Source organism: Grus americana, chromosome 20 (assembly GCF_028858705.1).
Source record: "Grus americana isolate bGruAme1 chromosome 20, bGruAme1.mat, whole genome shotgun sequence".
NCBI lineage: Eukaryota > Metazoa > Chordata > Aves > Gruiformes > Gruidae > Grus > Grus americana.
In genome coordinates this window covers 7,200,738-7,213,567 of record NC_072871.1, presented here as the reverse complement: position 1 = coordinate 7,213,567, position 12,830 = coordinate 7,200,738, and the positions used below count along the sequence as shown (strand labels likewise).

Below are 12,830 nucleotides of genomic sequence, written 5' to 3'. Positions count from 1 at the left end.
GACAAGCTTAATGAGCATGATTCAGTTCAGCATGCTTAAGAAGAAGACTCTTAGCGTGTAATCCTTACATATAGATTTAAATTCCTTTTAGTCTAACAAAGCAAGAAATTTTCAGGAGGAATGCATTACAAATCGCATCATTGTAAAAGGGGGAAGCTGTTTGCTTGCATGGACTGAATTGCAGTCTTATCTTTTTTGCAATGGGCTTATTAGACAAATGCTTCCACAGCGACCAAATAAATTGTGGCTGTTGCCACAGGAGGCTAATAAAACGGAGTAGTTTGATAACAGGATAAGGAAAGAGCATGAGAGATGAATTCCTCAAAGCTGGCAGAAACTAAAACATGCAGCTATCGCATGTGGGGAAGGATACGTAACAGCTCCCTTGTACAGACAGAAGAAAGAAATTAGCAGTTGTGGAACAGTGGCGAGTTAGCAGGAGAAGGATTGCCTGCTTCTGTCTGGAGAACAACTGATAGGTGAAACAAGTTAAAATGAGTGTTCTGTTTTGCATAACGACTTTGGTTCGTCAAATATGAGTTAACCCAGTATAATGAGCTTAACACCCAAATTTCTCAATATCTGTAAATAGCGCAGTTCTGCAGGAGATTCTTAAAACTAAGATCGTTTTTTTAAAAAGCTTTCTGCACAAAAATCAAGCTCACAGCATGGGAACAATAAACTTCTAATATAGTGAGGAACAGATCAGCCTCAAAAATGAACAAAGGAGTAACTACTGTGCAAGGGATACGACTGGAACGTTCCTGCAGGCATGGAAGATGAATTCACACAGTAGGGCCCTATTTATAGGGAAGGACTTCATTAAGTGTTTTTGCCATTTTTCTATACCGAAAGGAATTCCTATATGATGAACATTTGAATCGTGCACTGAGTTACATTATTGTAACTTCCTCATTGTTGGGCTCTAGGAGAGGCACGTTGCCACTTCCTGGCCATGGAAATCATGACGACAGAAAGAAAAGGTGGTCTGGAAAGGAATGATTTGTTACCTACTTGAAATACATTACTCTGGATAGTTAAAAGAATCTAGTACTACCAGAAGAATAAAAATTCTAAACCATGAAAAGGGACCATAGGTTTGTTTACTAACTTCACACTAAAACATAGTTGGCAGTGTTTGGATGCTGTGGAGAATGGACTGGAAGGTATTCCCCATAAAACTCTGTGTACGTGAAAGACCAGGTAGTAAGGAAAGTGATAGTTAAGCCATACGCCATATTTTGAAATGCTGTCATCGATTCCTCCCACCCACTCCTTTGCCTGTGTGTATCTAGCGTTAAGACGACTTTCACTGGTGGTTGTATATAGCAGGGTACTGCAGTCTGCAGCTTGAAACCTTCACAAGGTTTTTGCGTGTTTAATGCTGTGCAGTGGCAGCAGTTATTTTCCTTTGGTTTTATGCCTATTCCATTAAAATTTACTTAACGTCGTAGTCCTCCATACTTTTTTGTCAAACTGGTACAGAACAAAGGACCCATGAACGTCAAGTTAAGAGTGCATAAACTTGAGAGGTGGCAGAAGTCAAACACACAGTAAGGTCAAGGCATGTGTTGGAGTGCTAAGGCAACAGTGAGTGCATCATAAACCACGTGAGGTCAGGCAGAGGGGCATATAATATTATAACTTTCTTCGAATTATCATCTTTTACTACTAAGTGTTGGTCACTTTACCCACTTATGCTCCTTTTCTATAAGTCATAGTAACTAATATTTCTAAATAGCTATTTCTGAGTGCACATTTCCACATGGTAACAGAATAAATTCACTTTTCATGCACGGAGGGAATAAAATGTTTGCTATTGGGTTTGTATCTAAATTTACTAACTTTTGGAGGGCTTTTTTTCAGGTGAAAGACTATATGCATTTACATTCTTACACCAATAGGGAGTATAAAATATCAGTTTCCATTTCTGTTTTAATAGATTTCCCTCACAGTTTCTTTCTTGGATCTAACAGGTAGTGATTTACTTTAAAAAAATTTATTGTTTTGTTACATAATAAAATAAATAACTACACTTCCAAGATAGAAAAATTCCTGCTTACCACTGCCAAAATAATTACTTTCTTTAGTTTCTTTCAACTTTTATTGAGAATTTTTTTTTGTTAATTTCTCTAAAAACTTGTTTTTCCAGATTATCATTAAGAATTGAGCCAGGTAACAGCTCTCCTCGACTGGTTTCCTCCAAAGAAGATCTTGCAGGTATAAAACTTCATTTGAAAATTTTGAGTAAGGAAATAATTCTAATTGCAGAAATCCTCCACTGGAGTATATGGGAAAACCATCTTATATCAGAGGGTTTTTGGAGAAATTAATCAGTTTCAAACACGGGCTTCTGTTGCAATTACAGAATTATCTTGTAAGGGATGTCAGAGAATTGATCCATTTCGATGTATATGCCCAGTTTCAGAATATACTTGATACAGAATACCACTCCTCTGATAGTTGTAAATTATCTGATTTTTCTTGCAAATTTCTACATAGCCAGGTTGTACTTGGGTTAGCACTGTTCTTCATCTTAAATAATTTTCTTCCTTTATCATAGTCACCCTCGGAGGTTCTTACAGTAACAAATTATATCCGACATAAGGAGATTGATTTCATGCGTATCAGCATTCATTTGACTAGGTAAAACAAATCCATTGATCTTAAATGAATGAAAACAATTTGATTTCAGAAGTAAGACCTAATTGCAGAGGAGGAATGTACTGTTATTTGCCTTTCTGGAGAACAGGTTTACCTGGATGGCAGAGAAAAGCATTTTTAAGTTATTTTATTAGTAGGTTTCACATTTTTAACAGGCAGCATAAAACCTATTGGACTTTCCTCTGCTGAGATTAAAAACCCAGCTACAGCACAGTAAGTCTAAAATTAATGCCTGAACTTGACCAGTGCAAATTGCCAAGGTTGCCAATCTCAGTATCAGGTCTCCCACTAACCTTGTTACCCGATCAGAGTCCACTGGGGGCCGTGATTCCCAGTAGTGAGTATTGCTGTGAGCTGCTTTGTCCAGAAGCCAGACCTGGTAATTCAGAGGTATTATCAGTAGCATGAGTCATTAATAAAGATTGCTGACTTGTATATAAACGATTGCAGTTTGAGGGATAACACAGGATGTTTGTTAGCATTAGAACAGAAATGAGATTGTGTGATTTTTTTAAAAATTTTTTTTTTTACACAAATGCTTGCATTTTCATTATTATTGAGTAAGTGAAGAAGGAAGAGTGCTCTTTCAGTACAAATGAATCAATGCAGTGAATAAATAACATAGGAAATTCTCCCTTCTGGTTTCTGTGTGAACTAACACATAAATTTGAGACAATTTCATTGTGTAAAGTGGGAGAACAAAAGATTTGTAATAGCTTTTAGCAACATCTAAAAAACTACAGTACCATCCACAAGTTGACCAAAACAAATCTGCTATACCAACACAGTTTATTTGTATGAACAGACTAAACAAACAGCAGGCCATGTAAAACGTACTTACTACTATAGGAGCCGTTATCTCAAAAGCTGTTCTATTTTAATCTCTTAAACCTGAATGGCCAATTTTCTGTCTGACAAGCAATTTCATTTAGTATTCACAGTGTCTTTTTTCTCATGAAAGAAAGAAAAAGGAAGATGCTAAATATGAAAGGAGAAAAATAACTATGGGTGGTTTTCCTCTACCTCCCAGCTCTTCGTGTTGGCTGCATGAAGCCCCTTCTAAGTGTCAAATGGTCATTTACGGGAAACCTCTCGTTTGTCTCAGCATCGTGAATGCTATTCCAAGAGTCAGATAAACATTTGATCTGGGCTTCAGTCCATACAGTTTTAAGGAAAAAGGAATAAAAGCTATAGAAATAATAAGTTGGAAGAAAACATTTCTTCAAGAAGGCGCTCTCCCCTTCCCCCCTTAATGCTCAGTATTATTAATTGCTGTGTAAAATGTAAGGGAGTAGTTCACAGGAAGAATTTTTCCTTAGCTAGGTAAATTCAAAAGGAGCGGGGGTTTGTACAGATTTGTGCATTGGGTCTGGCTGGGATGGAGTTAATTTTCTCTATAGCAGCCCTCATGGTGCTGTGCTGTGTACTGGTAGCTAGGAGGGTGGTCACAAGGCACCAGGGGTTTGGCTGGTGCTGAGCAGTGCTGCCTGGCATCAGGGCTGTCCCTCCAACTGCCCCCCAAAAGGGCCAGCAGGCTGGGGGTGTGCGAGAGGTTGGGAGGGGACATGGCCAGGACAGCTGGCCCCAGCTGATCAAAGGGATGTTCCATACCCTACGATGTGCTCAGCAATAAAAACTGGGGGGGGGGGGGGGGGGGGGGAGCATTTATTATTAAGGTGTTTGTCTTCCCAAGCAACCGCTGCCGCTGCAGAGGCCCTTCTTCCCAGGCAGTGGCAGGACATTGCCTGCTGATGGGAAGTAGAGGATAAATTCTTTTTTGTTTTCCTTTGCTTCCACATGCAGCCTTTGCTTTTCTTCATTAAACTGCCTTTATCTTGACCAACGAGGGTTTTTTAATCTTATTTTCTTCCCTGCTGTCCTGCAGAGGAGGGGGGGAGTGTTAGAGCAGCTTGGTGGGCACCCGGCAGCTAGCCAAGGTCAACCCACCACATCATGTAATACTTGATTTTCTTTTGTGAGGATTTGCTTTTTCATACTTAAGACTAAGTCTCTCCTCATATGATTATATGAGTGAACTTCTTTGTTTTCTGGCTCTCGCTTTGTATTGCTTACGTTTAAATGCTTTACACTAGAGTTTTGATGTTAACATTTAATTAGGATGGTTGTGGAAGTTCTAACTTTGGTCATAGCAGCATAGTATGTGATCATCACCAATACTCTGTAATTCTTAATTGAAGGCTTAGACTTTATTAGAACTGTCATGGAAGGCAATTAAAAATGCAGTTGCAAAGTTGGAAACAAGAACTTTTGAAGTTCTTGGCTCTCCTGAGCCAGGCAATATGGCTTTATACTGCAGTGAGTTCAGCTGGAGTCCACAAATATTGTTTGGGACAATGTTGAGTAGTCCCTGCTCAATTAAATATGCGATCGTATGGTACCTGGTAGTATTAGGAGAGGGTGAACTTTCCCCTCTGAATCTGCAGTGCCCCTATATGCTCTGTGAGGCTGCTTTATACAGAGTGAGAATTAATACGATTACTAGAAATTGAGTCTTGAGTCGTTCCTATTGCTCCGTTCTTCTGTTAGTATTTCCTTTGAAAGCTTGACACGCTTGTGGACTGCTGTATTTCTTGCTCAGCTAGAGAGTTCTCACTTGCTGCCAGTGACACAATGAATGCCACCAGCATTTTGTAATACCCGCTTTAATTTTTCAGTGACCTGCACCTATGCAGCTGCAAAAATGCTACTAAAGGGAATCCAGTGTACTTTATTGAAAAAAACAAATTAATTCCTGGAGAAGGTTAGTTAAGTAAGTTAGCATGAATTCAATTTTAAATTTAACTAAACATGAAGACAATCATTTATTATTTATTTCACAACATTAATGAGTAGAAATATACCCATACGTTAGTCTTGAATAATTCCGAGCTAAAATACCCAGATATCAGTAATGAGATATTTGACTGTGGAGGATTAAAAATAGCACATTTGAAGATATTTGAGTCAGGTTAATTTGGATTCAAATTATAGTTTGAGATTATTTCCACCTCAGCCATTGTGTGCCAGGAGTAAATCCTTTGCAGTCAGCAAGCTATAATGATGAGTGGATCTCAAAATAGTTTAGGCAGTAGTTTAACGTTCAGGTCAATAGTTTAAGGCATAGGAGCCTGAATATAGTGATTTTAAGGTAAAAGAATGGTTCTTGGCCCATAAGGGCAGTCATCAGTTCAGTTCTCCTGACGGTCGGAAAGTTAATACGTTACTAATAGCAGTAAGTCTGGTCGAGTTCTGCATGTGACATACTGCCTTCGTACAGGTTGCCATGTTTCTCCAAATATGGAGAAAAAGCTCGATATCGTGGTGATAATTCCACAGTCTATAATGGACTTAAGTCTCGTCTTTATGTCCTGAAGTGTAATTACTTGTGTTGATGATGGAAATGGATTTTCCTTCCCAGCGTTGTGACTTTATCTTCTACCGAACTTCAGTTTTCTGTCTTTCAGAGGATGATTAACAGTTTACTCTAGCCAGGGACATTGTGGGTTTCTTTTTTTCCCCTTAAAGTATCTTTATGACTGTGAGGCTCAATAAAAACAGTTAAATCTTTCAATATTTCTGTTTGCAAAGTACTGGAGAAAACCATGTGTCCATTTTCCACTTTGGTTGCCAACTGGTTTTCCAGTAAATTCGAACAGGAGGCAGACATCTGATTAAAGCGAACGTCTCACAACAAGCTATGTTTGGTATACTAGTGGCTAAGATGGTCTCATTTAATTACCAAATGCATATATAATTGTGAATAGTGCTTTCACAGGAAGATTCCCTGCCTTTCATAACGCACGCAGAGATTCTTGTCTCTTGCAAGTAGCATTTAAAAAGGAGCTTTAAACAGTTTAATTGTATGTTTTCAGGAACTGTGTGATTCACACAACTTCCTTGGCAGCAACTTCAGTCTGTTCGTTCTGCCTTGCTATGGTTTGAGAGAGAGAGAGAATGTAGCTGGAGAGCTTATAGTATGCTAACTGTTCACAGTTTCCAGTTGAATTAGCTGTAAAAGACATCTGTGTTCCTGCAGTGTTGGCTAGGAGGTGCCCAGCATTTATGGTACAGCTATTAGACAGATTGTTTTGGAAGGTATAACTCAATACGTTTTCCTAGAACAAAAGAAAAAAATTAATGTATGGTAAATAAGTTAGCCTTCTAAGCAACTGAAGTTCCTTAGAATTTGCACACCGAGTGTAGGTCAGTATAGAAAACTTTACGCATGTGTTTTATTCATCTTAATGTTTGAAAAGTTCAGGGTATGGTGCTAATCAGAATATAGAAAATGGTTACTCAGTTCTCTGAAATATATCATGTTTATCCTATCTTGGAAAACAATATAAAAAGATAAACCAACGTTAAAATAATTACCATATCCAGAAAATTATATCTAATACTAAGTGACTCAAAGACTGGTCTTCATGCTTCTGTGATTTTTAACGAACCCTTTCATTAAAGTAAGCATTTGGAAGTCCTTTTTAGCAACAGCCAGACCTCAGCTGTGGGCAGCCCTTATTTTGGGGTTTTCATTATGCAATAGTCAGGGATGGACCCTCACCCCCTCCTTTTTTTAGTTGGTTTTTTTTTTCCAAATAGGTCTTGGTATAATTCTTGAGAGGAGAATAAGTAGAACAGAGGTTTTATGTTACCACCCTACCAGGAATCTGGAGTAATTAATCTGAAACAGGTGTAATCTCTTTTTTGTTATTGGGGTAAAATTCAGCCCGTTGTACTGAGTCCGTTCAGCTTTGAGAGTTGCTAAAGAACTTTTAATATTTATTTTAATTAATTAGAAGCAGTAGGTTTATCGGATGTAAAGTACGTGATATGTAAGAGTTAAAAATGTAGAAAATGAAGAAACAGAGGAAGACAGACTGGGATATTTGCACATTTGGAACCCTCTGGAAGTAGGTATACTACACTGGCGATGTCTGTACAGCAGTCCCAGCATTTTAGAATAAAAGAAAAACCCCACACCATCATTTTCCGTGTAAACACTGAGCTGACATTTAGTTTTGCCATTTGTTTTACTGGTTGCTTTGGCAACTAATAAATAGTTTGTGCTAAGTGCTTTAGCAGCCAATCGTTCTGTGGAAATGAGGATTGTCTAATCCTCCTGCAAGTGCTTGGTTATTGCTTCATGTGCATAGTGTCTGCTTTTCTTACGCTCTACTTAAGGTAGAAATGGAAGAACTAAGTTTTCTTCACAAAAGTTTACAGACCATCCAGAAAACTTTGTTCTTCAGTTTCAAACTTACACTTATTTCCAATCTCTTCCTCTGCGGTACTTTCCCTATAAATTTTTACAGCACATTTCAGTATTTTTGAAAGAAATTAATACCAGACAAATGCGTGGGATTCACATGTTGTTATCGACCACTAAATCCAGCCAGAATTAGTGTGCCGTGGTTTTTTTCTTAACAGACCAAAGCTTCACCAAAATTGTAGAATATTCTGTCAAAGCAAATAGAAAGTTATCAGGGAGAGAATGATCATGCTCTATTTTTAGCTTTATTACTTTCTGTGACTTCCTTACAAAACAAGTCTCTTTAATATGCTAGTTTACTGATGCTTATTTTAACTACCAAGCTATTACTCCCTAGGAATTTGAAGAACATATAAACCAGCCAGAGGACAAGGGGCTTTTCTGCTCTTTTTTGTGTGCCTCTCTCTTCAGAGCAGTCACCTGAAATAATTTCTGCAAAAAGTTATTTTTTGATGGATTGGTTAATGTATTTTGTTGAACCCAAACTTCAGAGTTTCCCTGCAGCTATGCTTTCACAATGGGTACGTCTTCACTGCCAGCATGGATGTCATCCAAGCTCATGCACTACCCTGCAGATCCAGCTGCAAGAAATTAAAACGTTTTTGCTAAAGTGTAAGTCAGGGTTTTGCACATTCCACTGGTGCAGTATGAGTAACGCAAATGCTGACAATTAGTGATTCCATAAAAGTAACACCTGAAATTGAAAGTATCACCTCTGTTCAGGAAGCACGTGAAGGAAATACGCTCGAGTGTGATTACCGTGCAGTCAGAAGTACATGAGAAATACGGTTAGTTGTACTTGATCCTCATATGGCGACACAGACAAAAGCGCCCCAGGTTTCTGGTGCACTTGTCTGGTTTGCTGTTGTCCTTCCTAAGTGTATTAAACGTGATCTTGGCTGTACTGTAATTTCATCTTTCACTACATTGTTAACATACTTCTACAGCCCTACTCTAGGAGATACTGGATTGAGTACTACTGGGCAAACTCTCTAGGGTCCATTTTGTACATTTTGATACTTCATATATTACCATCAACAAACTCCCCTCTGTGTCCACATCACTTAATTCGTCCCTTTCTGGCATTTCTAGCAAAAAAACCGTAAGCCAGAATGGAACGGTCCAAGAAGATTGAACTACTTCCTCGTACACGCACGCAGGTTTTTCATCACAGCGCCGGCACAGGGTGAACGGAGCTGTGCCTGCCTGAGCTGCACGTTCAGGGACACCAGTGTCCTGAGATAACAACCCGGCACGATTCACTGTTACACTCACGTTTATGGGAAGAAAAAGGATAAGTTTTCTGATTATTTAGGAAAGCAAACGTGCGCATTTCACCTGAAAATCCACTTTGGATCCACAAGGATCATTAAGTAGCAGCAGGGAATCAATGGAAAAAAGAACAAACTGTAGCTGGATAAGTGGAAGATAGAAATTAAAGAACCTGAGAATGATTTGAAAGAAAATGTGAACAGGTAGCAAGATGTTCTTTACACTTATTAGAAGTAGAAGGCAGTTGAGAAAATTGTGGTTCATCTGGACTGTCAGTGAAAGAAAAACACTTAGAGAAAGAAAGGACAGTGCAGCAAAGCCGGACAGTTTTATTTCCAGCAATCTTAATCATGATTTCTGCTGAATGTTTCCCTAGACTTAACATATTCTTCTTAAATGCAAAAAATGAAAAGAAAATGAGGATTTGTGGAAGATTTAAAAATATGTTTCTGGAATGAAACAGTGAACTAATCTTTTTCTTTCTAGAATTAGAAATTCTTGATTGCCAAAGTAGACAAAGTAATATTCTCTACCAGTTGTTGTCCTTAAGGTAAAAAAAAAATGCACTGCACAATAAGGTTTCCAAATTACTTCTTATACATGTTTCTGTACCTTTTGCTGTTACATACAGTGAAGGTGGAGATTAGAGCAGGATACTAATTACAGCAACAGGGATCACGTGGCAGAAATACAAAATCCTATTTATGTTCCCTTTACTCCCAGGGCATGGTATTAGAAATAGTTCATAGTCCTTTTGCAAAAAAGACTACTGTCATTCAGTCATCTTCCTGAGCACCGCAGCAACAGGCGTTTGCATACTGTTTCCAAAGAGAGCAGGCAGACTTCAATTCGTCTGACCAAAACACCCCCCCCTTCCCCCCCCCTTTCCCCCCCTTTTTCTTTTTTCTATTTTTTCTATTTTTTTCTATTTTTTTCTTCCCCTCCCCCTTTTGTGGAGTGTGTCTTGGGGGAGCACAGAGAGGTGCAGCTGAAGACTGATTCTTGTTCTTAGTTTGCTCTTATCTGAGAAGCAGCCATAATATACATGTCTCTTGTATCTTGTATGCATTAATAGACTTCAGTTGAAATGTAAAGCAGTACTCTGAAAATTAAAACTATGCTTTTACAATAGCCATCATTCTAGCTTTAATCTTTTTGCGTTATTCTTGATTCTGTGCACAAAATTCTTCTTAAGTTCTTTATTGTGTGTTTTGTAAGTAGGTCTTTCTAGTTGAAAGTTTTAATTATCACCCACTGACTTTGGTTACAATGGCAACAGAACAGTAAAAATTTACAGCAAAGATTTAACTAGAGATTCTGTGGCTTGGAATGTCTTCATTAAGTTTTAGAAACAGAGCTGGTAAGTATCAGTTTTACTTCTTAGCTGCTCACCAAAAAGTAGTAAATAGTTGAGACTGTTTTACCTTCCTGAAAAATTACTCTGATTTTCAGGATATAATATGCAACTTATTTTCAGTTTTCTGTTTCGATGCGTAGTATTGGTTTATTGATAGATTTTTAGTGGAGAAAAATTGTGAACTGTAACTCCTTCACTCTGTTGCTTTTTTTAAAAGCTCTGGAGACTGTAAACGTTCACATGTTCTACTGAAGGATTGCAAAAGTAACATTCATTTATAACATTTGAAGGATTATTCATGGAAAAATTATGCAAAGGAAAAAACAGTGAGATCCTTTGGGATATGTGTAAACTTTTCCAAATGTTCTTGCCGCAGATCTCTGAACAGCACTCAGCTCACTCTGATGAAGTTGTCTCACGTTCCCTAACGCAAACAAATTTTTAATAATGTTTTAATATTTTTCTACATTATTTTTGTGCATGTCAGCATAGTCTTGAAAATGATGCTGAGAAATAATGAAAACCAAACTAACCCTTGTTCATGCCAGCTAACTGGAAAATCCTACTAAGAGTGCTTTGTCTCCATGAAAGGCAAAATAACAGAATAGCAATCGTGGAAACAGTATGCACTAGGAGTGGAGCCAGGAGAGTAAAGAGGAGAGTTAGCAGTAGCAGATGACTTCACTTATTGGAAAAAAAGGGGCAAAATAACTCAATCTCAAATTAATTTAAATACTGGAATTTTGTTATCAGCAGTATCAGGCATGGCTTCCCCAGCTAATTGCTCAGCAGTCTGGTATGTCCATAAACATCCCTTGGTCTGTGCAGTTTTCATCAGTATCTCACCACTTACCCTCTTTGGCATCCTTCTTGGCACAGGCTTTCTTGTCTCTTACCCCCTTACAGAAATGAGGTCATCTCCCCTGTGCCCCATATCTCACGCTGACACCCTCTGCACCCCAGGCTTCTTGCTGAACTGCGTGTACCCTGCAGCACGGGTCCTGTCTAACAAGAACTCTGAACTTCACAGTTCTTCATAGACATTTGACAGCAGACCAGATGGCAAAGACTTTGTGAAGGGTTTTAAGCTCAGATTCTTTTTACCTTAGCACAGGGTTAACCAAGCCAAACTGTATACATTTCCTTCTCTTGCCTTGGGGATGAGGAAGATGCAGAACTACCTAGAAAATGGCCACTCCAGATAGAGTTGATATTTCTGGCTTCCTCGTATCCCACAAAGCATTCTGTTTTCTGTCATCAGGATTTTCGCTAAAGACACCTAACTAGCAATGAGAATAAGTCCGTTACCTCCTTTCACAGGACTAATGAAAGCAATCATGATTGCCAGGTATAATAGCAAGGAAGCCAGACTGGAACTGTTGGCTTAAGCTGTAAGGCTTCTATACCTATTTCCACAAATTCTGTCACCCTTGACACATCTCACCTTAACCAGACGGTATTTTAACCTGAACAGAAGTCTGAGTCTATAATCTTATTTTCAATCTGAGAAGTGCAGTCCTTTTAATTACATAGTTTGTTTCAGGTTTTTTTAACAAACAACTTCTGTTCCAAAGCTGTCCATGTAATAAAAGGTGTTGCTAAAATCAAGTTATAATGATCACTTTTTGTGTTGTAGTCATATAAGCGCAAATTTCACTCTGTTTCCTAAATGGGTGTCTGATTTCAAAAAAAAAAAAAAAAGTGTAGAGTCAAAACTCCCAAAGAACTATTTTAGTTGGTAGACAACATCTCTTTATTTTTTGCATGTTTTGATAGCGAACATTTGAACCTATAAATACTTTAAAATACCTGGAGTCAAATCCAGATGACTTTGATTTTGTAATGGCTTGATTGTGTCAGCACAAGACTTGTTATTTTGCTGTTCTTTCTCTCGATAAAGTAGTTTTGGTGCAGTCCCCATGCTTTGTTTCAACAAACATTGTATTAGAATCAAATTAATCAAACAGTCTTACTGCTTTCAGCTCTGTGACTCTCCACGGTGAGAAACTTAAACCTTTAAACTCTTATGTATTAGAAAATTTAACAGTTATTTTGATCTGCGGCGTAGCGTCTGTGTGAGAAGGCACTGCGCCATAGCGGTACTCACTTAGGGCTGTGCCTTGAGATGGCTGCTCTTTCCTAGGCTGTAGTACTAACAGTTTGTTCAACATAATGCTTCAGTAGCTCGCGGTGAACTACAATGTCATCCATTTAAAAGGACATAATGTAAATCAGGATTTAGAACCGGCACCGGAGAGAAAGAGCTGA

General features: G+C 38.3%; 1 protein-coding gene across 14 annotated transcripts in view; it reads left to right on the top strand.

Moving 5' to 3' along the window:
- Positions 1-12,830, top strand: part of RALGPS1 (Ral GEF with PH domain and SH3 binding motif 1) — a 136,579-nt gene that overhangs the window by 108,084 nt on the left and 15,665 nt on the right. For all 14 annotated transcript variants that reach the window (XR_008580012.1, XR_008580010.1, XR_008580011.1 and 11 more), the window contains one exon: positions 2,153-2,220. Coding sequence is in view for 11 of the 14 variants with exons in the window: in XM_054848797.1 (XP_054704772.1) it covers positions 2,153-2,220 (68 nt within the window). In the remaining 3 variants the exon portion in view is untranslated. The remainder of the gene's footprint in view (positions 1-2,152; positions 2,221-12,830) is intronic.